At 37.5% G+C, this 26,790-nt stretch overlaps 1 protein-coding gene across 3 annotated transcripts in view; it reads right to left on the reverse strand.

Annotated features, from left to right (window-relative positions):
- VWA8 (von Willebrand factor A domain containing 8) overlaps positions 1–26,790 on the reverse strand; it is a 191,631-nt gene that overhangs the window by 143,932 nt on the left and 20,909 nt on the right. For all 3 annotated transcript variants that reach the window (XM_069802635.1, XM_069802636.1, XM_069802637.1), the window contains exons 3-9: positions 25,230–25,360; positions 23,012–23,122; positions 9,668–9,835; positions 7,519–7,683; positions 7,056–7,105; positions 6,608–6,716; positions 2,975–3,079 (exon numbers count right to left, since the gene is read on the reverse strand). In XM_069802635.1, the coding sequence (XP_069658736.1) occupies positions 2,975–3,079; positions 6,608–6,716; positions 7,056–7,105; positions 7,519–7,683; positions 9,668–9,835; positions 23,012–23,122; positions 25,230–25,360 (839 nt within the window). The remainder of the gene's footprint in view (positions 1–2,974; positions 3,080–6,607; positions 6,717–7,055; positions 7,106–7,518; positions 7,684–9,667; positions 9,836–23,011; positions 23,123–25,229; positions 25,361–26,790) is intronic.

Here is a 26,790-nt window from a genome sequence, read left to right on the forward strand (position 1 = left end):
AGAATAATTTTAAAGGCCAGAATTCAAATCAAGTCATATTTTCTTTTGCAAGATCTTCTAAGTTTAAGATCTTCTTTAAGAATCAGAATAGAAATTGACATAGGTTCCAAAATGCAGAAACTTCAAATAAAGGTACAGAAAGGCACATCATTCTCAAGTTTATTTTGGTACTTCTGTCCTGTCTGTTGCAAGCTAATGAACTAATGAATGCTGCAAACTGTAGCCCTTGTACAAATGTTCTGTATGATCAGTAACTCTCAAGATCACTGCTAATGCCGGATTAGTGTGCAATCCATAAACACTTCTTTTGATCCTAACTAGTTTGACACAAGGAGCCACATTTGTATCAAATAGAAAAGTTGGTTGATAGACAGAGTTAAACCTAAGGTTTTAACTCCAACTAGATCCACTCAACAAGAGATTTGCATTTCAAAGCATCTTTACACATCCAAGACTAACACCATAACGATCTACTTCCACTCACAGGGAGGGTACAAGTCAGTATTTCACATTAATTCATTATTGAGAATAAGAATTACAAGGAATACCTAGGTCTTGGTGGTGTCTCAGTGAGCAAGGAGGCACATAAGAAGAAGATTTGCCCAAGTTGAAGATAATGTTTGGGAAGACAGTGCCTGAAGAATATGATCTCTTCAAGAAGTATGTACAGGGTCTAACAGCTGCCAAAACTAGCTGTTTAGCCTAACCTCTAGCTATCCCACTTCCCAGCTGCAACACCTCACTGGAAGGGAAGACACCCTGAAACCGAGTTATCGGCTAGATTACTACTTCCCCACATCTGTCTCCAAGTCTGATGCCTAAACTTTACATTTTATTACATGAAATTTATTTTCATTTTCTTTAGATGTCAGCTGATGTCAAGAAGTGATTCAATTCAAACAAATTAGCCCATCAATTGCAAATACACTTCAAGTATTTATTTCTTCAACTCTCAACATGTCCTAGTTAAGATTAGTATTTCCTAACTGTATTCTGTTACACAGAGAGAAGTATTCAGTGGTAAATATTAGCTGGACACTCTTTGGAAATCTGTAGGAAGGTAGAGTAAGAAATCACCTTGCTTCTGCCAGACTCCTCTCTCTCACATTTCTTATGGAATGGAAAAAAAAAATTTCTTATCCTTGTTTAATACCGTTCTTGTGCTGCTATTAGTAGAATATCATTATAAACAGGCGTTGCCCAGTACAACCAGTTATTTTCTGTAGTCCTTAAGGTTTGCTGCTTAACAAGATTTGTTGTTTGCAAATAGAATAAAATTCCTAATACTACACGTACTTGTTGACATAATGGGACAAGTTTGTATAAGTAGTGATGAGGAAGAGTATCAAAAAAAGGAAAATTAACACAGAAAAATTTAAATACCTCATTATAATTTACAAGTAGACCATCACTGAGAAAGGAGGTTTTACTTGTCAAATCAACCTGTCTTACACAGGAAGAATGCACAACACTTAAAATCAAATAAAAGAAATGGAAAATGGAGGAAGCTGATGGTAGTGAACATTCACCATCTATAACTGACAGGGGAAAAAAAAAGACACAAAGGATTTAAAATAAAGGCATGTTAAGAACAGAAGTGACTGTTACTGCTCTGCTAACAGATAGAAGTCTGTATTTCCACCCAGACCATGGTTCTTACGGGCAACTTCAGTCACCCTGACATGTGGTGGAAGGGCAACACAGCGCGACACAATGAATCTAGATTTCTGAGGCTGCCTGGAATAACATGTCAATACAGGCGCTGCACTGGCGAGGCAGGAGTGATGAACAGACAGCTCCTGCTATTCACAAACAAGGAGAAATTGGTTGTGGATGTGGGAATCAACGGCAGCCTTGGCTGTAGCAACCATGAAATAATGGAGTTCAAAATCCTGAGGGGGAGTGATGAAGGCAAGTAACATTGACTACAGATCCTGCATTTCAGGCCAGATTGGCTTATTCAGAGAAATGGTAGGTAGGACCCCACAGGAGGCAGCTTTGAAGGTTCGTGAAAGCTAGCAGGTCATTCAGGACAACCTCCTTCAAATGCAAAGACTGTCCATGCCAAAACTCAGGAAGACAAGTAGGAGACCAGCTCAGTTAAACAGGGAATACGGGACTGAGCTCCAATGCAAAAAGGCCATATATGGGAGGTGTCAGCAGGGATGGGCTACAAACATTCATTTCCCTGACATGTAGGCTCGATTTTAGGAAAAAAAAAAAAAAAATTCACTAGCTACAAAGTTGGTTATTTCTAAATACACATGTACAAATAATTTCTAATTTTCAGGACTGAAAGAGCTGGGTAAGATGCTCTGGGTCGCGAACACTAATTTTCAACAACATACATAACTCCTACTACAACATATTCAAAGATGAAAGAAAGTCGGCACTGTGATGAAGTTTTAAAAGGATAAATGGAATAACCCAGCATAATTATAGGCTTTAAAAGCTATTATTAAATATGGATAAAACATCAAAAGAGATCTGACCAACAACAAGTAACAAAAGGCTAACACAGACCAAAACCAGAGACTAATATAATCCATAATGATACTATACTGAATGTATTTTGTGCATGTGATCTCTATTGTCATTTTAATATCTCCTCTTAGAAGTCAAATGCCAGAGGTATTTTTAAAGCATTTGACTACCTTAACCATATAAGTAGCTACTTTCAAATTAATTCACCACTTACATAATGAGGGTTTTTCTGTAGTCTGGAATGGAGGTCTAAATATTCTACACAACACAGAGGTTTCACCTTTCACTATAACGAAATCTACAAGCTTATGAAGTTAGGGGTTTTTTTAAAATACTGTTTCAGCATCAGCAATAATTTACTGTAAACCATTAAGTACACCATTTAGTTTACTTAAGATTTCTTCTTTTTACAGAAGCAGTGAAGTAACATTAGTCAGGAGAACTATTGTCATAATCCATCACTCCCTGGAATTATATGTGCAATACTTACTTTTAATGCATCTTTGACTGCAGTCCTGCCTTCCTTTCCAAGGAAAACATTATAGGGATAAAGCCGGTCAATAACATGCTGGACTGACATCATAGGAAAGGAATCCTAATTCAAATTTAAAAATACAAATTAAAAAAAATGATTGGCTCATTCTACCATCAGCTATTAACCTGAAAATCCTACATGGAACTGAACTTAAAATAAAACTGTAGGAGCAATATACAAATGACCACTACATGGAGTATTCAATCAAATGTCAAAACAGGCATTTCTCAGGTGCAATTCATTGTAATATAAATGTCTACAGTAGATTAGAAGAACTATGTCTTAAAATTTACTTTATTTCCTGTGCATAAATGGAAGCTACAGTGACTGGCTCAGATACCTAAAGACATTTAAGGTTAGGAGAGACAAATCTCACCACAGGTAACCAAGTTTCATAGTACTACTAGAAAAGAATCAATACGACAAGAAGTCTATATTACAATAATGATCTACTTGTTCACAGCAATTTCTGTTATTTAATTGTGATTCCATTACATTGTACAGATTCTACTTAACAAATAAATTCCTAGAAATTTCTGAACAGTTTGATCAAAACAGTTTTGTTTTGAAATGAGTTCCTAAGTATGCTTGCACTTTATACACAAAATTGAAAAAAAATTTATTTTTTTTTTTACTGTCTTCTTGTTAGTTTTAAGTACTAACTCTTGTCATTTGCTGCATGAACTAGACAAAGATTCAATTATTTTGCTGCAGTAATAGAGAAAGAAATGGAAGTGCACTTACGAATACTCAAGAAACATATGCATAAAAACTTTAATGGTGGAAAAACGTGTTTCTAAACACCTAAAGTAATGCTTGATTGTTTGTTTTAAAAAAGACTTGCAAATTTTTAAGGACTACTTGTGCATAAACACTAGTGAAAAACAGTCAGTGAACTGGCACTACTTTTTTAAGCCTTCATCAAAATAAGTAAAAAGTAAATAACGTAATTCACATAAAATCAACTGATTTTCAGTTATACACTTGGAATTACATAGGCACCCAACTGAAAGAAGAGTTGCTTAGAAATTACATCAGGAGATGCATATTTTATGAAATTGTGCTGGTTTGGGCTGGAATAGAGTTAATTTTTTCCATAGTAGCTGGTATGGGGCTTTGGATTTGTGCTGAAAACAGTGTTGATAACACAGGGATGTTTTCATCCCTGCTGAGCAGTGCTTACCCAGAGCCAAGGGCTTTGCTGCTTCTCCCCCCACCCCACCAGCGAGCAGCCTGGGGGGGCACAAGGAGTTGGGAGGGGGCACAGCCGGGACAGCTGACCCCAACCGACCCAAGGGATATCCCACACCATACGACGTCATGCTCAGTATATAAAGCTGGGGGAAGAAGAAGGAAGGGGGGACGCTGGGAGTGATGGCGTTTGTCTTCCCAAGTCACCGTCAGGCGTGATGGAGCCCTGCTGTCCTGGAGATGCTGAACACCTGCCTGCCCGTGGGAAGTGGGGAATGAATTCCTGGTTTCAATTTGCTTGCATGCACGGCTTTTGCTTTACCTATTAAACTGTCTTTATCTCAGCCCACAAGTTTTCTCACTTTGACCCTTCTGATTCTCTCCCCCGTCCCACTGTGAGGGAGGTGAGTGAGCGGCTGTGTGGGGCTGAGTTGCCAGCTGGGGTTAAACCACGACAGAAATGCATAATTTAATTCATACTTATAATCGGTAATACTATTTATAATGTTCCACATTAAGAAAAGACCAGTAAAAATAAACCACTTAAGGCACTGTAGTAAATGTACTGCTTAAAGGATCAGGGAGCCCTTTACTGCATTTTAAAAGCCCTCTGTTTATATATAAAGACATAACATATAATTTCTCCACTTTATCTCAAATTAATAATAATTACAATCGTTGTGTATGACATTAGCCTCTTCAGAACAGCACCCTGTAAAAAATTCTGCCTTTCAGCAGGCAGGAGTTTTCAACCTAAGAAATACATTTTGGGACTCTGTGAATCCACGGTAAAAGATAGGGAGCTAGTCATTACAATGCATTCCCTCCACAATTTTAAACAGTTAAATCAACCAAGCTAGAAGGAGAGGATGGCAGTGACCCAGCCTGTGAAGAAAAAATGCTGTAGCTAGAATCACTGAGAACAGGCAGCTTAGAAAACCAAGTGATTAAAACTAATTCTAAAAGAAACAGTTCTCATCTACCTAAAAAAGACACTGTCATACAATGATAACACTTCACATTCTCTAATGTAAAATAAAATGCTTCCTTCATTCCATAGTTTAGATAATAACTTAGGGCTCATTTTCTTTCCATTACTCTGAAAGCCATCTGGCATTCATTTAAAAATAATTTTTCACTACAGGGCTCAAAGAATAAAAAGTTGCAATTTATTTTAAAATCCAACATGTATTTCTTTCCTAAAGCCCTCCAAATACCGTTTCATTTCTCTGAACTTGAATTTTAATCACTTCTTAACATCTGATGTAGTACCACTAGTTCAGAAAAAAATTATGTCTGTAAGTATCCAGCACAACTGAGGGGACTGAGCACCACAGTAACAAAAGTAATTGGTATGTTTTAATGTATATAATCCAATAAAATATGCAGAAGTAATCTGCCACTGAGCAGTACCATAGGTAAAATGACTGCACAGGAGGCACAACAGAGAATTATCTTGAGAGTCCTTTCTACAGACACCTGCACCTTGGAGAAAGGGTCTGAGAAGTTGTCCTGCTATTTTACTGTCCTGGGTTGACCACATCTTCCCGCATGCAAAAAGGTGCCAACCCCTCCCTCTCTTTATACAGATCTCATCTCCTTGACTTCCTTCAGGAGGCACCTTCTGGTTTTACTTTGACTTTTTACCATGTAATTATAAAGTCCAAGGGACAAAAGCCTGTCAGGGAAAGCAGAAAGACTGCCACAGCTTTAGTCCTGACCCGCCTGATCTGCCACTGTGAACTGCATACCGTTATATTTCCCTATGGACTGTGGCTGTCAGGAGGTATTGCATCTTCAAGCGTGCACAACCTGCGTCTTCAGGTAACCCTCCATGTCTATGTTTATTCTAAATCCACCAGCCAACCCAAAGACCTAACACAGGCTTCATCTCATACAACTTAACAGTCTCTTATACCCACATTTGCATAGCTGGTTTGGGTCCTTTTATGTGTCAATGAGAGTAACAGGTGTCTTTATAATACAATCAATCTGACTACAGGCATAGCATTAAATCAGAAAGACTTCTGGGTTGTGATTTTTATATCTCTCCAATGACTACCTCAGTGTCATCAGGTAAACTGTAGATGCCCCCGAAGCCAGGTAAGATGATTTAGCAGAATAAAAACCATTATTTTGAGCACTAAGATACACTGAATCACATCACAAATCTTGTTTCATGCCATACTTTGTCCTTCAGTATTATGCTATATACTTGGTTAAAGGATTATCCAGAGATATCTGACTGGGGCTTTCTCCCTCAAACCATCCTTATTTTTTTCAGGTTTATTTTTTAAATGTTCATGTTAATCTCCTCCTAACAACATGAACAATCCAGATCTAATTTTGTGAAATTTTAAGCCCATACAGTTTCACAGCACATGTGTATGCACATACCAAAATCTGAACTGCAGCCGATAAGCTGTCTAAAGGAAAATCTGGAAGTCCCAATGTAGAAGATTCTTGAGAGCAGAGAGTTGTAGCAAAAGACAGGAGCTGAGAAATTCTGCATAGGAAAAAGTAATTACAGAGTTTTATACATGCTATCTATATTTAAAGTACTAAAGCTGAAAAAGTTAAATACAGCATAAGATACTGAAACTATTTCTGAGCGCAAATAAGTAAGGTGTGATTGAAGTTCTAAAGCATTGAGGATTCATTATATGAAGGCTGCATACGAAAAGCAGTGTGAGCATACACCCACACACATTAAAAAAACTTCTTCAGTTCTGGTCTCTATGCAGTCATACAAGATACAAAAATAGCAAGGAATCCTGAAAGGACATCGCTTTTCTTCATTCATTCCTTTTTTTTTTCTTTTTTTTTTTTAATTATGAAAAATTACCTCTCTGTGGAAATGTTTGATCCAATTGAATACAATAGCTGAAGATGGTCCTGAAAATAGAACATAAAATCACAGAGTAAATTAATTTTGGGATCATGCTGTGGATCACAGCTCATAACGTATGAGGCATTTTCTATTTTTCCCTCTAATTTAGACATGAGGAGTCTACTCGCTTCTTGACACAGGATTAATTTTATTAAAAAAAGAAAATAATAATAGTAAGATTATCAAATCTTTCTTTTAGGGTTATATTGTTTTACAGAAGTTATTTTTCTGCTGCAGCATTCCTTGGCAACTCTAAGCCTGCTTTTCAGGAATTTATTAGGCCCCAATAGGAAAAATACCCTTTAAGATAAATTTATTACTCAAGGATTCTTTTCAGAGGTGAGGTAAGTAAAACATAACGTCAAAATATTAGCTCTACTCAGTACAGATAATCCAACTCGTATGCTAGGACACTTACCTTAAAGGGCAGATGATAAATGTCTCTAGCTTGAAATCGAGAGCGAAGGGGTGGATCCAAAGGGTTACCAGAGTATTTAGGTACTGGCAGGCCCAACGCTATCACTCGAAAATCTTCACTAACCCGAACAATCTTCCACGCATCTAACTCTGATTTTGTATGATCCTAAATGAATTAAAATAAAGCAACAACAAGAAAAAAAACCATTACATCACTAAAAACTTATGATGACTAAGCTGCAGATTGACTACCCTGGTCCTTCAATCTAAATGTGGTAATGTTCTCATCTTTCATTCAGAGGGGCTAGAAAGCACTGAACTAGTCAAATTTGTGAATGATAAAAGCAATTTTTTCCAAAATGAATGTAGATAGAACACTTGATTAGGTACAGCTTTCAGGCCTGTAGCAATTTGACCGCAGACAGTCAAAGTTGAAAAGGTTTACATTACATTACAACACTGTTTTTACAAAGAACAGAAAATAAACAGACCACAAAATTTATTTTATTCTAAAACATTAGAAGTGGGTTACCACAAGCAAGGTTTTTTCTCCCCCTGCCCTCCCCCCAACTGTAAAGGAGATTAAAATCTGCATTTATAAAGTTTCATTTACAAATTATGCTTTATTACAAGCAATACTACAGAACTAGAGTCCTTCATGAGGACATTAAATGTTGTATTTCACTTGTTGTCATGTAAAAGATTCACTGCATACAAAAAATGCAGTTTTTAGTCTTCCCACATCACAGTTAAGTCTTCCTTGGAACCATATATGAGTACATTTCCTGCAGACCTAGATATACAGTAATTATTCACACAAGAGAAGATAAAATTAATGTTAGCTTATATAATACAATATTCCCCTAACAACAAAACAACAATATTAGATTTAGTATTGTAGCAAGAGATTTATTTAATTCATATACTATTAGCAGTGTGCCTGAGGCACTCATTTTGAAACATTTTATCATTAGAAAAGTGTTAAAAAGGAAAAAAGAAAAGGGGAAGATGCTTTGCATAAATGCAACTAAATCCTGTCTAAGCTTGAATTCTCATTTTCAGTCTTTAAATACAATTACGTTTTAAAAGCTTACTTTTAAAATATAATAATAATGCTTCCAACAACTGTATCTACTCATTAAATATCATAAAAATGTTTTTGGAAAAGGCATGGATCAGAAGAATTTTAACTACAGATGAGAGGCATAAGAAATAATGATGTATTTTCAGAAATCCACTACAGTACTTCAGCATAGTTGGCAACTTCATACAAGCAAGACCAATGGCAGAAGGCTTATTACAAATTTACTTCCTGCGCCACATGGGTCTGAATTATCTTCCTAACCACACTTAGGTACGACAGACAGAAACATGAGCAAGCAGGTGTCAGACTGTTACGAGAGACTGACAGGTATGTGATCGGAAACGACAGTACATGGAACTAAGATAGGGAGTACGACTGGAAACTGTCTGATGAAATTTTCTGAGGTCCCCAAAAGCCTGAAAAGCATCCACTCAGATTTAAGCAGTAGGACTCAAAGCCTGAAAAAAACCAAGAACTGCTAAAGTAGCAATGGCAGCAGACACCAAAATCCCATTTCGTATCAAAAGAAAATTCTCTAACCATTTCCTATAATTTAGATTCGCTGTTTACATATGCTTTTGTAAATTAAAGGCAAGACAGCACTGACGAATACAGTGTCACTCATCGTGACCTCTTTTTTCTGGTATCCTAACATTTGAAAAACTTAGCAACCAGGCTATTGCAATGTTGAAGCATTATCTGAACTTTATGGGAACGATTTCAGCTTAAATCTCTTTTAACAAGATATTTTAGTTACTCTCACTTTGTGGCTTTCACATTTTAGAAACATAAAGGCTTCATACAAGGTTAACATGGACTACTGTTTTTCATGTGGACAGACAAGATACAGTTGATAACTTTTTTGTGGTTTTTTCAAGCAGTAGTTTGACTTCTCACATAGCTTTCACTCCGCCTATTTCATCCTATGTAACACCCCAGGAAAAACCATAGAAACCTTGGTAAGATTTCCCCCATTTGACTCGTAAGTACTCTCCCCTTCATAATGGTATTCCAGCCCTACCAAGAACAGGAAAAAAAAAAAAAAATCCAAACAACATTTCCATACCTGCAGAAGTTTGTCGTAACGCTCTGCAGACATGAGAAAACGACCGTCTTCAAGCTGCATTTCCCTGTTCTCCAGCAAATTGTTTAACACGGGAAGGACGTTCCGCTCAGCCTTCTCCAAACCTTCCAGCACAAGGATTCTGCCTTCAGTAGCCGCACGAACTGCACACTTTTCAAAAAATTTTAAAAAAATAATTATAATAGAAATAAACATTACATATCTCATTAAATCTTGCTGAAAAAGAACCTCAAAGTGCTTCCCAAACCAGTATTTATTTCTGTAAGAATCAGTAAGATTCACATCAGTAGCGATCAGGAAGAGTGACAGCCTTAACAGTGCTACACGTGCATGAGCTGGACTTTTATCTCCTAACTATTATAGGGTCTGACAGAAATAAGTTCCAGTATTTTGTACCAACAGAATAAGATGTAAAACCTTGCAGATATTTTAGTGTATGCCCAGTACATATTAATATGTGGCACCCTTTCTTTTTGATGTTGCATTACATTTTGTATTTTCACACCACCTAACAGTTCTGGGACAGCTATTTATACAGAAAACATACAATCAAGGTGGCTTTACATGTTTACAACTATATTAAAATATTTAGAAAAAAGTCAGGTATTCCTTTGGATTGCTCTGGTTATGCACCAGTGTAATTCATCCTCAGTACACCGCTTTAGTCTGACTAGAACGTAAGTCTATTGAAACTAAACATGGATCATAAAAACAAAATAGTGCTATAAATAATCAGATATTAAAAAAAAGTGATAAAATTAAAAAGATTTAGAATTATATTCCGTAACTGAACATGGTCTTCTACAAAATTAGAATAAAAATGTAGCCATTAACTTGATAAGCCTTTGGAGCCTTTGGGATAGAAAGTTATTTCTTTTTTATATTTCATTTTATTAGTTTATATGTGTCTGTTTACTTACGTGCATAAAGTGGAGCCAAAATATAAAACTAAACTGGTGCTGGTAATTTTCTGCAAATTTCTTGCAGTCAATGACATTCACTCAGGTAAACTAACTACACTTCATATCTAATATTCACAATTACTGTCTAGTAAAAGACTCTGAAATTCAATGCATTCTTGTCTATTTCCAATTTGCAGAAATTTAATCAGATAATAATGGGGCAGGTTTAGGCACAGGCAACATTTAGAGGCACCAAAGAGTCTTCCTTTGCATTCCTATTACATTTTAACACAATTTTAGACACAAGCACAGTTGCAAAGGGAGAACAAATGAAATCTCTTCCCAGCATGTCTCCTATAAACTCCTACAGAAGAACCTGTCATATAATGCTAGATGGAAGTCTCTGATGAATACAATAGATGCCAAAAACTGGAACAGAGAGAAAGAAGGAAGATATGAGAAAGAATAATGAAGAAGTACCAGAATACAAAAATAACAAGGAAAAAAAAAATTACACATGAAAACAGACATATAAAGGACAAAGGCATAAGCACAAACTAGAAACAAAGAACAGTTCAGGACAACAAATTAATTGCTACATGGTACAAAGCATACAGCAGAATCAGAGAACCATCTGAGAAGATAAAGATGACACTAAATGATAAGACTAATTTAGATGCTTCTTGTGTACAATATAGAAGCATAAGTAACTACTACCAGCAAATTACCCATAATGTAAGCTTTTCACGTCATTATTAAGAGGGAAATCATTCCTGTATCTAATCTGGATTCAAGCAAACATTATTGAAAGAAGGCACACAAATCCCAGTACAGATCTCCAGATCAAGTTCCCTTCTCTGAAAGACATTCTATATAATATTTTAATATCTAGCTTCAGAATCAGTATCTGAGGAACCTAGAATAATCCCATTAAACAAGTAATAGTCCTCAGATTATTTCTCTTCTACCGAATCACCAATTCTTTCAAAAAGCAATCAGTATGTTAATTGATTTTTGTTGTTGTTGTTGTTAATTCAGGACATCATACTCTACTAGCAGGCAATATAAAATTCCTCTCTTCTCATCCCATAACATTTGTACAAAGGAGAAATTTTGTACTAACATTCTTCTCTAGGAAGATCACTGGTCAAGTCAAAAATCTGCTCCAACCTACTTGAATAGAAAACCTGAGTCTGCAGCGGCCAGTCCAATACCTGGCATGAACCAAATGCTACTTTGTCTAAATACAGTTTGGAGATACAGCCAGCATATGTTTTAACAAACAATTTATTTGCCAAGTTGGTTGGATTCTGCATATTATAAGTCTATGAAGACTTTATGACTGAGTTTTACTAGCCAGAGGAAAATACACATTCTGTTCATATGGTTTCAAAATATTTTGAGTATCCATAGAATCTTGTTGACTCATGTTGAGACACGCACACTATGGCTGAAGGCTTGCTGAAATAACAGGCTTCCAGGATCAACATAAATCTCTCTCCTGAACTGGTACATGAAGGCAATCTGCTGTAGGTGTAGAGAGCGAATATCAAGAAGTATATAACAATCATTAACTTCAAGAAAGAAGATGCTCTCTATTTGCAGTGCAATCTCGAGAAGCAGCCTACTACACTATGTTGCCTGCTGATCATCAGCTTGCAGGATCAAAATTTTAAAAATACACAGGTTCCAGAGCTTGGAAATTATTTGAAGTTTTAATTCAAAATTCTACTGCTCAGTACAGTTTCAAACATTTCAAAATTCAAATATTTCAAAAGGTATGCTACAGATGGTCTTTGCCTACCTATATGTACCTTTTATAATCAGCTTCAGGAATGGCTGAATGCACAACCATGGATTTTCACTTCTTAATCAAAGACACCCCATAACAACGATTACACCACCACCACCTCGGTGCTAATTTACCCTGATCGGCTTTCTTCCAAACTGTGCTCCTTATGTATCTTCAAAGCCTATCTGAAATATTGGAAATTGTTCTCAAAAATATAGTGAAATAAATGCACAATTCATCTACCTCTAAAATTCTTGTGTTAAATAGCATAAAGTCTGCTCTTAAGACCAAAACAGCTACGTATCTCTGGCTGAACTATGACATTTCTGCATTCTGGCTGGTAATGAGTAATAAGTTTTTGCAATAAGCTAGGCATACTACAAGGCATCCTCTGAATCATTATTTCAGTTTTATCTGTGTATTGATGGATTGGTATGGAAACTAAAATGCATTAAAAAAACAGAGGAAGGAAAGTAAGTTTGCAATCTGTCACTGAAAATCATTTTTTAAAAATGCTTCCAAGAAACAAATCTTCATAATTCCATAATGAAAACCCAGAAATAGCTGCGCTGCCTCCCTCTCTCACTACTCTCATTTGTTCTAAATGTTTAACATAAACCACAATCTGACGGTGGGGCTTATATTGCACAACCTTGATGATAAGTCTGAGATTAAAAGTATTAATTCTTGTTAAAAGGCCGAGAGGGACATTAAATGTTTACTTTCAGATTTATTGTAACTGCGGCGAGGGACTATTTTGCTCATCAGAGGAGGACAGATGCTGCTGTCTCCTACCCGTGCTCCCAGGGCTCTGGGAGGATGGTAACCTGAATACCTGCTCCAGGGAATACCTGCAAGCCGGGAGCAGAAACCCTTCACACAGCGCTGCTCTCATAGTAATGGCTTTATGCAACAAATACGTAACGCAGAGTGCTTACCCTGGTTTCGCACTGCACCTACAAAAATATATTTTTATCTTTAAAAGCAAAAACACCTTAGGAACAAGACAACCCTAAGTGGACTTTCATTGTCTATCCTGTAGCTGAACCACGGTGAGCTCTTCCACTTCAGCAGTGCAAAATACAACTGCGGGAAGCTGTAAAACCCAATTTTGACATAAATCGCAGTGTATAAGCACATGGATGAAGTTATACAGTGTCAGAAAGGGAAGAAGGACAGAAAAAAGCTCACCTCAGCACACACACTGAAATGCACAAACAACAGAGAAAGGAGGACATTTTTATAAAGCTAACCAGAATAGTTTGTAAAGGCACAAGGAATTTTAACAGTATAGTTTAAAATACCAGAACTGAAATGGCAGCTCTCTTCTCTCAGGAAAATGCTCATCATAAACCAGAAAACTCTGGTTGTCCTGAAATCCCTGAGGAAGGTTTTTGGGGAACTCTAAAGGGCTTTATTTTTTCAAACCTGGATATCATTCTGAATATGATGTTTCAGAACTGTATTAAAAAATTGCTGCTAGAAATTCCTCAACAGTAATCACTGATTGCCTCTTTTTCAGGAGCTACCTCAAGACAAGTTCGGGGGTTTTTTAAGACAACTCGCCCCTGCTCTGAAAACTGGATCCCTGTAATGACACCTCAAGCACAGCAGCCATAACTACAACGTGGAAAAACAACAGTACAAGTAGCTCAGTGAACATGAGAACTAATGAGGTAAGGTTTCCCTAAATTTCAGATGTCCCTTCCAACGCAGTATCTTGTTCTCACCACCCGCACAATATCCCACAGAAACTCATCCACCCAAGTCTTTCCATTTACTCCCAGCATCCCGACAATGTAATGTCCAGATGTCTCTTGTGGTGAAAAGAGATCTTTAACAACCTTCTGGTAAAGGCAACACAAAACTTTGGCTGGTTTTGAGCTAACACGATGCTGCCTGGCTACAGCAGGCTAACACAACCTGAACTATTAAATCCATGGTGCAGCCTGTCTTCCAGGGACGGGAGGTGGACATTAATTTGAGTCCCTGTAACCCACCAAGCTACCAAGTACCACAAAACTCAGAAGAAATTGATATCTTCTAAATTTCATTCCATGGGTCAAATACAATTAATCAAATTTTTCAAATTTAAATCATTAAAACTAACCAACAAGACACCAGGAAAAGAAATGACAGAGATGCAGAATGGAATATGCTGTGAACTTTTACTCCTCATTTTACCAAGGAAGGAAGAGGACGTTGACCAAGACTTGTAATTTACTGCAAGTGCCTCAAGTTATTCTTTTAAGAAGATACAACAGAACAAATAAGATCATCAAATTTTTCATAATACTTATATGGAAACTGGAAATTATCTAGAAATTTAGAGACAACATAAAGATAGATGTACAAACAGATGCTAAGGGCAGTGAAGCATATAAGGCTGTCTCCTATTGGGGAATCTACTTTGCCAGATTTTAAATATATCTGGAAACAGCACGTCTAACGGTATGCCTCTACCAAAGAACATCTTTCAAGATACTTGTTCAGTTTTAAAGCCTCTTAATTTCTTAGTTATTGTCTTCCCTCATGAGTTGAGCAAACAGGAAAGCTGTTGAGCAATGCTGAAATGGATGACTATTTAATGGACTCAAGTGATAACATACTTCCTCCAAAATAAAAGTATTGTCAAAAATTAAGTAGTAAGACAAAGGGCTATTAAAAGTGATGTTCAATCAGTTTCAAAGCAACAATGTCAACTTTTTATAAAAACTTACTGTTATTTTTTCCCTTAAATATTTGTAAAATCTTGTGTTAGTTGTTCAAAATAACATGTCTTGAATAAAAAAGTTCTGAATGTATAATGCCATTTAAAGATGAGACTGCAAACAGGCCTACTATTCATCTAAAATGCATACTGTATTTTTTGTTACAAAATTTTTCACTTTGTACATGATGATAAACTGTAGTTTTGCATTTTATAATTTAGGCCACATACTGAGTTACGTATATTCCAAATGTGATGTTCAGGTTTTATTAAGATCAATGTAATAGTAACTAATGTGGTTAGTCCAATTAAAAAAGTAACTTAAGAACTAAATAATTCAACCTTTTTCTCCCTCTGTAATGGATGGGAGGAGGGGGCTACATCTTCACTGTTTAGCCTATGTCCCTGCTGAGTTAATCAAGTGTTTTCTGGGTGGTTTTTATAGCTAATTTTCCCCTGTGAGTTAGTAAAACTACAGGGCAGGTTGTATTTAATACTGTTATTCACTACTTTTTTAATTTAAAAAAAAAAAAAGACAGAGAAATCACAGTATATCAGAGCACGGTCAACCAGGCTAGTTAGTATCCAAAGAGAGACTCCAGCTGTCCACAGTAGTTAAGGTTTCAGTGAGGAAGAACGGCTCGAACTGGTGAGCACCTAATTGATGATGCAACACCATGGCACAGAATGAAGAGTAACTAAAAGAGAAACGACCTGAAGTTATTGGAGGTTTGAACCAGAAAACTAGGGTAGAAAAGTTTACCCTAGGAAGTGAATCAACATATGATAAGATCATAAATATGTTAATGTGACAAGACCTGGAACAGTCTTTCCTTTCATAGTCAGTGATTTTAGCTTCCCCAGTAATTGATTTCAGCTTCCTCCACATGATCATTTTTTACCTTTTTTGAACTACCACATCAAATGATCCGTTTTATTTCTATCACCCTTTCCCCTAACACGACAGTCAGGTGTTTTTGCAGCAGTGCCTGCAAACTGTATTTACAAGAGATTATGTCCCCACCTAAGCAGGGTTGGGCCATTTCAGCTGCTTTACACCAGGTATATTAGCACAACAGTACATTTACATCAGGCGTGTGAAATGTTTTGCATCTTGGGCAGAGAGCAGGCCCAGGAGCAAGCAATCTGAGTTTCTGAACAGATTTACCAGTGCAAATATCTACAAACAAACCTATGGGGTTTTATCTTCACTCTATACAACTCTTGTCTTCTGGACAAGAATAAGGGAGATGAGTTTAAATTTATAATTTATATTTATAATGTAAATATTATATTTATAATAAAATTTAAATATTTATAATACTGATATTTAAATTTTTCTTCCTGATGAGTAGCAGAATAAAAAGGAAATTAACTATTTGACAGATATCTAAAAATGATGAAGTTACTTATCACTTGTAAATCACTTTGATTCAAGGTACCGTCCATCAAGTCCGTATTTCCTATGAATGTTATGACCCCACATATTACAAAGTATTGCCCCTTCCTGCATTGTAGGAAATAATAGCTGAAAAGAAAGTGGAATATATATGTAAAAGGACACAAACATAAGAAAAAAGAACCCCACACCTCTGATTTTAATCTATAAGGAATTATAAATACACAGTCCTAACATTCCTCACATTACATCACAGACATTCATCTATATGCCCTCTACATCAAAACAAGATAACAGAGTCTGAACTACTAACCTAACAAATCCACTTAAATGCTGACACTTTTAGAAATGTAAAATAAGTATTGCGAATGATTAAAACAAGATCACTCCCACAAGTTAAGAGGCTACTACATAGGAGTCCTTATCAAGAATTTTCTTTTTAGATACAAGATACACTATGGCAACATCAGTAAAGATTAACTTCATCCAAATACTGTTAGTTTCTACCTAATATTTCCCTCTCTCTGTGCAATGTTGGACACAAGAAAATTAATAGTAACGTTCTTACTTCTGTAGGACTGCATTTCTTGCCTCTTCTTTCTACAGACTTTGTTGTCTAGCTCCCTGTACTAGATAGACAGATACTGCAGTGACAGTCAGTCAACCAAGTTATACTTTCTGACAATGCTTTTGCTGTGGCTAACTTACCAGCTCATCAAAAATCCACTGCTACCTCCAAGGTGGTAAGTTAATAAATTACAGAATTACACAACTTGCACTCACTGGTTAATTTTTTTAAAAGCTGAATTATTGTAACCCATCTCTTTGCTAGGGTATAGAAATAATTTTTTTTATATGTATACACAAACATATATACATATGTATACACACACACTCTCAAATATTATTATAATTTAATTCAATTAATCTCATGTCTTATTTTATAATTCTCTTTCTAATATTTTTTGATTAAAAGAAACCAAACTCAAGTCTGTGTAGTGCTATTCCAGGGGATTTCATGCCATGTTCATTTTACAGACAGGATAGTTTAAGCTGTCATTTCTGTCACTCTGGGTGTTTAATTGATTACTACATGAAGTCTTTCAAGCCATGGTAGAAGATAATTTTTCAGGTATCTTGACAATCAATTTTACGTTTTATCATTGTATAACTTATGATGTTGGTGCAGTTAGAGATGCAAAAGTATTCTATTAAAATTAGTATGTTCACATAGTTCAAAGATACACCAAAACTGAGTCTAATTCTGTATATACAGAAATGAGAGTGACAGACATACTTATCCACTCAGTGGATACATCTTAATCAGCAAATCTTCAAAACCATGACATTCTACTTGTAATTTTTCAGCACACAACCATATGATACTTTTCTACTTATTCCAACCTCAGTTAGTTTGATTGTCCCAAACAGAAAAGACTGTACACTTAATAAAGTGGTCTGTGTTTGGGAAGCTTGTTTCATTTAACGCAAAAGCTGAAAGATGCAGGGTAAACAAAACCAGGCATTCTAGGCAACATGGTTTGTGGCACAATCCTGGACAGTATACCTCTCAAGCACTAACAAAGTGGCTTAGCTTCTCTCCCAATTGCATCCACTACATTAAAATAACGTAGAATTTCCTTAGATGTAATAATAATGTAGGAGGCTATAATAATAAGAGTTTAAACCAGAGGTGTGCCTTTTACAGCTGTACACATGAGATAAAAAGCATCAGAAATGGCAAGAAAAAAAAGAGGACATAAAAATATCAAATCTAATTCCTTAATTTTTGAAAATACAATAGGCTGATATTAGAATCTCCGTACTGGTTCAATCAAGATCATGGCTCAAATACAAAGTTACAGAAAACCACTCTGCAGGACAAGCTCTTCTATCAATAAAAGCAAAATTTGAAGCTGCTATTTAAATATTTAAGTAATATACAGTAATTCTAACTAATTACTTGATACACAACATAATTAACCCATGCAATAAATTACAGAATAAAACCAAGAGGTTACTTAATTGTCTCAGTAATGGCAATAATGACATTTCTGAGGCTTTTAACAGTGAATTAACAGCTGAAACCCCAAATTAATGGCCTACGGTGAGGACAAGAAAACAGAATTTTCTGCTGTCAGTACTTGAATGAAAACAAATAATTCACCATTACCCCATTACAAGTCCTTTATTTTACACAATTTTAACGGGGAATGCATTTGATAATTCAATGTTTATCTTTATTTTAATGGTCCCCTATTTCTGAGGGAAATAACCCCCCTTTTTCCTGCCCCCCCATCAGATATCTCTTCTAACTTCCTAACTCCAAATCTTCCCCCATTTGATTCACTCTAGTATTAAGAAATGCTATTATGTGAGGATGTTTGATACACTGGCCCTTCAATATACATTTCAATACAGAATTTCAATCACTGCTTCCAAATCACCGTCTTCCAAATCCATCTTAAATAACTAACTGCAATCATATTCAGTAACTTCATGTTAAAATATATCAGATGTTTTGAAACCTGAGACATCAATTTACAGTATTTAATCTGTCACTATTAAATGCAGAGCTATAAACCATAATATCTTAACAATCACTCACAGACAACTTTGCAAACCTTTGTGGGTCTGCAAACCTGGTGATTCACTATATTAAAGTTATTTCTGGTAACAAGATGCCAGCTTTCATTACAATACATTATTATTCAAAGTGTAAGGTAACTACATTATTATATTATGACTTTTATGCAAAAAGCCTCATCTATCTTAAACAGCTAAGTTTTATTTGACCCACAGAATTCATGCAGTGCATGTTCTGGAAACCAGACTTTCAAGCTTTGCTGTCTTCTCTTGGGTATCATGAAGAGCAAGCATGAGATTCCACAGGAAGGGAAATGGTATGTAAACCCGAAAAGCATAGCCTGCATCTTCAGTCCCTCACATGAGTTCACCTTCTCTTTAGCTTACCTATGGCAATGGGAGCAATCCATGCTCTTCTGGGAATATTTTGTTAAGGCTACCTACTGATAGCCTTCTCTGTCTTGAAGCAGTCCATGGTTTGGGGTTTAATGAAGAGTAGTGTCTGCCTTCTATAATGTTTTGAATTGGTACAGCCATCTGCAAACCTCAAAATCATTAAATTAACTAATTAAAATTCAAACCCCAGTGTAACCTGTAAAACTTTATTCCCTTTTATATTGAGCTATAATTAGATCTGTGATGGTTCTAACCATGACTATGTACTACATTTTATATGTCTTACTAAAATGTAGGGTTAGAAAACTTCAGCTGGAACATCACCATCTATGGGATTCATCTTTCATGTTTCCAATATTTTAAAAGTGCTCATCTAAATACCAGTGATTTATTTTCTTACTTTCCCTTCAGAGCTTAAACATACATTGGTTACATATATGGTGAGTAACACATGAGCTGAGGAAAGATATCATAATTCTGACTGATTTTAGTACTTTGGTATCTTGCTAAAGGAATGTCTTGGTCTGAAGTACTGCTGTGCTGGATTCTGGTAAAAACCTTTTAACTGAAAATTTCCAACAGATTGAGGAAGAAAGGTAATCTTAGACCTTTACCTTAGAAAGCTAATCTTCCTAAAGGGTTCTTACTGGACTGAGATCACTTAAAATAGCTTGTACAAAGTGAAGCAAGCTGCCTCATACTTACACTGGGATCAAAGTCTTCAGATAAATACAGGGTTAACAGACCATCTCACATCTTGGTGAGCTTCTTAAGTCCCTGATACAGGGGCCCTTACAAATGTTAGTTAACTAATGCTCTTACACCAGGGCTAAATTACCTTTGCTACCCTGTAGCAAGTATGAGGATAAGGCTGTCCATAACAGCAGTTAGGCACGGAGCTAACATGAGTTAACCCCACAGCCTGCACAAATGCTCTTATCCTCTGGTAAATGAGAAGCCATTTACAGCCTGCTCCAGCGCAGGGTTCCCACGGGGTCACAGCTTCCTTCGGGAACCCACCTGCTCCGGTGTGGGGTCCTCCACGGGCTGCAGGTGGAGATCTGCTCCACCGTGGACCTCCCTGGACTGCAGGGGGACAGCCTGCCTCACCAGGGTCTTCACCATGGGCTGCAGGGGAATCTCTGCTCCGGCGCCTGGAGCATCTCCTCCCCCTCCTTCTGCACTGACCTTGGTGTCCGCAGGCTTGTTTCTCTTACGTGTTCTCACTCCTCTCTCTGGCGGCTGTTTTCTCCCTGTCCCAACTTTAAATTATCTCATATTGTGCAACCCTCACATTTCCAGCTAAGCTGTGGCAGGTTGACCCTTGCTGGATGCCAGGTGCCCACCAAAGCCGTTCTATCGCTCTCCTCCCCCCTCAGCTGGACAGGGGAGAGAAAATATAACAAAGGGCTCGTGGGTCGAGATAAGGACAGGGAGAGATCACTCACCAATTACTGTCACGGTCAAAACAGACTCGACTTGGGGAAAATTAACTCAATTTATTACCAATCAACCAGAGTAGGGTAATGAGAAATAAAACCAAATCTCAAAACACCTTCCCTCCACCCCTCCCTTCTTCCCGGGCAGAACTTCACTCCTGGATTCTCTACCTACCCCCCCCAGTGGCGCAGGGGGACGGGGAATGGGGTTTACGGTCAGTTCATCACACGTCTCTGCCACTTCATCCCCTTCGGGGGGAGGACTCCTCACACTCTTCCCCTGCTCCAGTGTGGGGTCCCTCCCACAGGAGACAGTCCTCCACAAACTTCTCCAATGTGAGTCCTTCCCTCGGGGTGCAGTCCTTCACGAACTGCTCCAGTGTGGGTCCCTTCCCTGGGCCGCAGTCCTTCAGGCACAGACTGTACCAGCGTGGGTCCCTTCCCTGGGCTGCAGTCCTTCAGGCACAGCCTGCTCCAGCGTGGGTCCCCCGTGGGGTCACAAGTCCTGCCAGAAAACCTGCTCCAGCGTGGGCTCCTCTCTCCACAGGGCCACAGGTCCTGCCAGGAGCCTGCTCCAGTGTGGGCTTCCCACAGGGTCACAGCCTCCTTCGGGCACCCCCCTGCTGCAGCGTGGGGTCCTCCCCGGGCTGCAGGTGGAGATCTGCTCCCCCGTGGACCTCCCTGGGCTGCAGGGACACAGCCTGCCTCACCATGGTCTTCCCCACGGGCTGCAGGGGAATCTCTGCTCCGGCGCCTGGAGCACCTCCTGCCCTCCTGCTGCACTGACCTGGGGGTCTGCAGGATTGTTTCTCTTAACATGTTCTCACTCCGTTCTCCGGCTGCCGTTTCTGTGTGCCCTGCAACTTTTTTTCCTTCTTACATATGTTATCACAGAAGTGCTACCACTATCGCAGATTGGCTCGGCCTTGGCCAGCGGCGGGTCCATCTTAGAGCCGGCTGGCATTGGCTCTGTCGGACACAGGGGAAGCTTCCAGCAGCTTCTCACAGAAGCCACCACTGTAACCTCCCCTCCCGCTACCAAAACCTTGCCACACAAACCCAATAAATAAGCGTAATTTGTAATTTGAAGTCCTAGAAGTAACTAAAAAAACCCATTATTTAGATTAGTTGTTATCCCTCATTCTGAGGCTCCTCCATTGAAAGAAAAGATCATTGGGAATTAAAAAAAAAAAAAAAGAGAAAGAAAAAGGGAAATGTTTCTTTAAAACAGAGAACAAAGCTTTCAGGTTCTTTTTCCTCTCCTGTTCCTATCTCCCTTTCCACCCACAAATCACTTGCATGATAGTGATATTATTAACCTCTATAGTATCACCAACTGAAAACTGTTTTAGATAACACATTTAAATTCACACTACATCAGAGGAACTGACCCACCCTATTTAATTAGAACCTAACTTGTATACAAATTTTAGGTATCTAGGAAAATAGACATTGTAAATGAAGCATAGATTTTACCTGCATAATCAAAAGGGAGACATGCCATTGATAGCTTACAAAGACAAATCTTTCCTAACCTAAGTCACTCTATGGTTGTACTAAATCAGCTAATGAGTTGGCGCAATACTGATGGCAGGAGTGCTTAAATCATTATTTTAGTCCAGATCAGCAGTGACCTTTCAAATCAAATCTCCCAGTTGTCTCCATTTACTGTGCCTTAGTTTCACAACACAGAGCAGTCTTAAAATACACGAACTAGACTTTTTTTTCAATGAAACTAGATCAGAAGATTCACTTCAGGAATACATCCAATGTGCTAAAAGTGTTAGGGAAGAGACACACCAAGAAAAGTGCTTGTCTAACTTGCACAGAATGGATCTCACTCCTTGTTCCAGAAGCATACCAAAAACAGTCTGCCTAAATCAAACCTGTAGTACTCTTAAGAGACAGAGTAATCTTGGATTTGGGTAAAGATAACATTTTCAGTAATAACGAGATCAAGACTGTTACGTGAGACTTTCTAACTGCATCAGAAACAGGTCAGTCAAGTCTGTAATCCACATACTAATTTTTCATCATATAAACCATAACTTCCTTCAAACTACTTGTAAACAATAATTAGGTGGCATGTGACTGCAACTTGCCTGATCAAGATAAAAAGCACTACCATCTCGGATCTCACGTCGCTGTTTGAGGTCGGTTTCTGTGGTGTCCCTTGATAGCGCGATATATTCAACCTCCCGCTTTGTTAGCTCCTGTGGACAATAGTCTAAAGTTATTACAAAAATAAGACTATAACCCCAGTAAGTGAACTTCAACAATAGGCCTAGTGGTATAATTGTACAAAAGAGCTCTAGGCAGCATCGTAGTGATCTGAAGTAACTCCAAACAAAATCTAATATCTCTTATTTTTAAACTGTTTACAGGGTGTTCTGCTTCAAACAAAATGGTTTGAATTTCTGCTCAATAAACTTTTATTTTCCCCAAACCTGTTCTAAAACCATAATAACCAGCTATATATTCTTTCCATTGAACATCTGTAACATCCTGTAAGTTAATCTTCTGGTTCTGGACTCTGAAAAACAATCAGCATCTGCAAGTCATGAATAAAAATCAGAAGTTTACCGTAAAAGATCGAAAAGCTTCAACTCTCACTGTTCAGTAACACTTATACTGTGACACAGTTGTGATTATTACCTGCACAGGCTTTGCCAGTACACTGATGAACTATATTGTTCTTATCCTCTCTCCCTTTAATGTCATAAGATGCAGTCTGCATCTGTAAAATTATAGACTATTCAAAAAATCAGAACCCTTAGGTTATTGGTTTGTTTATTTTGATTCAGTATGAGATATATAGACAATTTTCTATGTTAAAGGAAAAAAAAGTCCCTCATGTTCTTACTACTTCCATATCTGAGTTATCATGTGTTCTACTAGGAAACAGATTCATGCTGAAATGCTCTTAGCCCTTACCCTCAATTAAAAGTATGATATATTTAACAGATCTCTCTTAAGAGGCAGCTTTTAACTATAGTTGTATGAAAAAATCAAGCAAAGATATAAAAACCCATGAAAATTATTTCCTTTCCACTTTTTAAGTGCGTATTGGTTACAACGCCACCAATTCCTTTATGCTGCAGGTAGATACAATTGTATTTCTTATAATGAAAGGAAAAAAACAGAAGGTGAAATACAGGAGAGTTTTCTTCAACAATTAGACCTGTTTATGAACACATAGTAGTAGCTTTCAGCAATAGCTGATAACAGTTTTCCAAGCTTACACAGCCTCATTAAAGGGCCCACAGCATTTATCAGCTCACATGCAACGACCAGCCTTCACGTAATTTTTTAGCATGGTATTGAAACAGTAAGCTGCAGCCTTTCTAATGTAGCTCAGGTGCATACAAACAGTGATAAAAATAACAAGACACATTCCATGTCTTGTGCCTTGATATCAGGTGTTTCCCAAGTCCTCTTTTTAGGTTATACCAAACTCTTCCCATTTATTTTAAGGAATGCATCAAGCTATCAAGTTGCATATCTAGTTTGCTGAATTAAGAAATCTTTGCTCTCCTTCCCAAAGTTCAAAATCTTGCACCTTTCTCCTGTGTGCTTCATGTCTAAGAGCTAGTCTTTGAATTAGTATCTTTTGATTTTTAAAGGAATGGCTGATCTTTGTGACAACTGTTTATACACTTCCATTTGTGATCCTTCTGCCCAACCAGATTCCAGATAGAGCTCATGGCAGACAAAGTCCTACTCACATCACCTTTTCAGGCAGACAACCCCTCTTCCTGATCATGTAAGGGCACTGACAATTTAAAGGGGAAATTTTGCACTTGGTGCTGCCGCGGTTCACGCAGATGGACGTAGGCAAGTCATTCCCACATTCCAAGAGAGGATCATGCACACATCTACTCGTTCTAATCACTCACGGTAACTGTTCCCAAATGTTTCTCAGAACACTCCTCTCCCAAATCTTCTCCTTCATTTCTTTTTTTAATATAATGAAGCAAAAACGATCTGTTGTCTGTAGCAGTAGGCAGATATCTTAATCTTCTAACATACATAATGCCTAGAACAAACTGTTTCTCCATTTGTGATAGCATATGGCAACACAGTTTTCCAAATCTTCCCCCCCTGAGTTTAAGCAGAAAAACATGTATTAAAATGTCTGTACTTTCTATTTGTCCATAACAAAAACTGAACTTTGGAAAGCACATTTATGAAAAACTTATTTACCTCCTAAGTAGCTTGCTGTAAGATTTTCTAGGACTACCTTTTACCATTTGGCTAGTAGAGGAATGACTAACTGACATTACTGACTATGTCTCCAAGAACTTAAACCAACATACTCACCAGATATTGCATGGCAATAGATCGCCGGAGAGGCCCAGGAGGACCAATAAGAAAGACATCTTGGCCAAGAAGATCTTTCTGCATTATCCATCTTAAATGGTAGACTACAGACTGGGCCAAAGAATCTGTCACTTTGAAACACAAAGATAAGAACTGTTATTTAATTTTGAAAAGTGTTAGATACCTGGCCGTTCACACATTTTTTTGTTCTTATCTCCAAAACAAAGACACAAAGATATGCTGCCCTAAAGCCAGATAGCTGAAAAGCAGGGAATTCCACACACAGTTTATATTAGATTACTTAATTTACATGGAAGTTTATATACCTGTCTTACCCATTGCCTTTTTCTCCGCCCAACTTCATCCTTCAAAAAAACCCCCAACAAAAAACAGAAAAAAAAAAAGTTGATTCTCAATTCACATTAAATTGATCAATGCAAAGACTGTTTTTTATTACCCAATGTTGAGTGGGTTTCTCAGCATCAGTTAATATAATATAGATACATTATTGATAATTTGGCAAATATTTATCCAGCCTATATCCCGATGCTTCTGTGCATCATGAACTTTAAAAAAAATATATATACTGTGCTTGCACACGACTAAGATTAATGTTCAGGGACATATGTAATTTCTTATTTTCTTAAAAGACAACTGCATTCCTGTTTACATTTTAACACAATAAAACACAGAATTAAATTACCGAGGAAATGCAAACCTTGCAATATCACTACATCAATACCACACAGCTTCCAAAAGCGTAATAAAAAACAACTCAAAGCAGATCCACTTATTTCTATTAAGAATACCATACCCTTATTATTTTAAAAAGCAATAACTTAATTATAATTAAACTAAAACCTTTATCACACATATGGAAATGCTGGCAGCACTGGAAAGCACTATGTAGAAAGAGCACACTGAAGGAGGGGCACCATTCCCACTGCCGTACATCACTCTATCCCCAGAATACTCCTTTACATACCCCCCCAGCAAAGCCTGGCTCTTTCTCAGGCACAAGCAAAAAGCGCTAGTGCAGGAGGAGAAGGAGAACACAAGCAAGCCAGGAGGAAGATTTATGTATGCATGTATGTATATGGTTGCTTTCAGAACAATCTGACAAGACCGATGATGAGGTCTGAGGCTGGAGCCTCAAGGGTGGTATCTGGGATGCTGAAGTACAGTAAGAGAGGAGCAAGAGGCAATGGAATCTTCAAATTAATACTTGGTTATTTACCTTTTTTCAGTGTGATTCCTGGTTGTAATTAGAAGCCAAAATTTAAAGAAACAAGCCTCGGTTCTACATCAGCTTTCCTGAGACAGGGGAGGCAGTACATGCGGGGCAGAGTTAAGGATGGCAAGCAATAGTGCTCCTCAGTTCTGAGGGCTTTCAGTTCACTGTTGAATCTTTGTATACCAGAATTAAAATTCATTTTTGTAAGACCAAGGAAACAGTATTAAATGACTGTATGAGATTCAATGAAGATTTTTCAAGCATAAAGGTGGCTAAGGAAAACTTTATCAAAAATTTTAACTGAATGTTTTGGTCTGGCACTCAGGA

This window comes from Haliaeetus albicilla, chromosome 15 (assembly GCF_947461875.1).
Source record: "Haliaeetus albicilla chromosome 15, bHalAlb1.1, whole genome shotgun sequence".
Taxonomy (NCBI): domain Eukaryota; kingdom Metazoa; phylum Chordata; class Aves; order Accipitriformes; family Accipitridae; genus Haliaeetus; species Haliaeetus albicilla.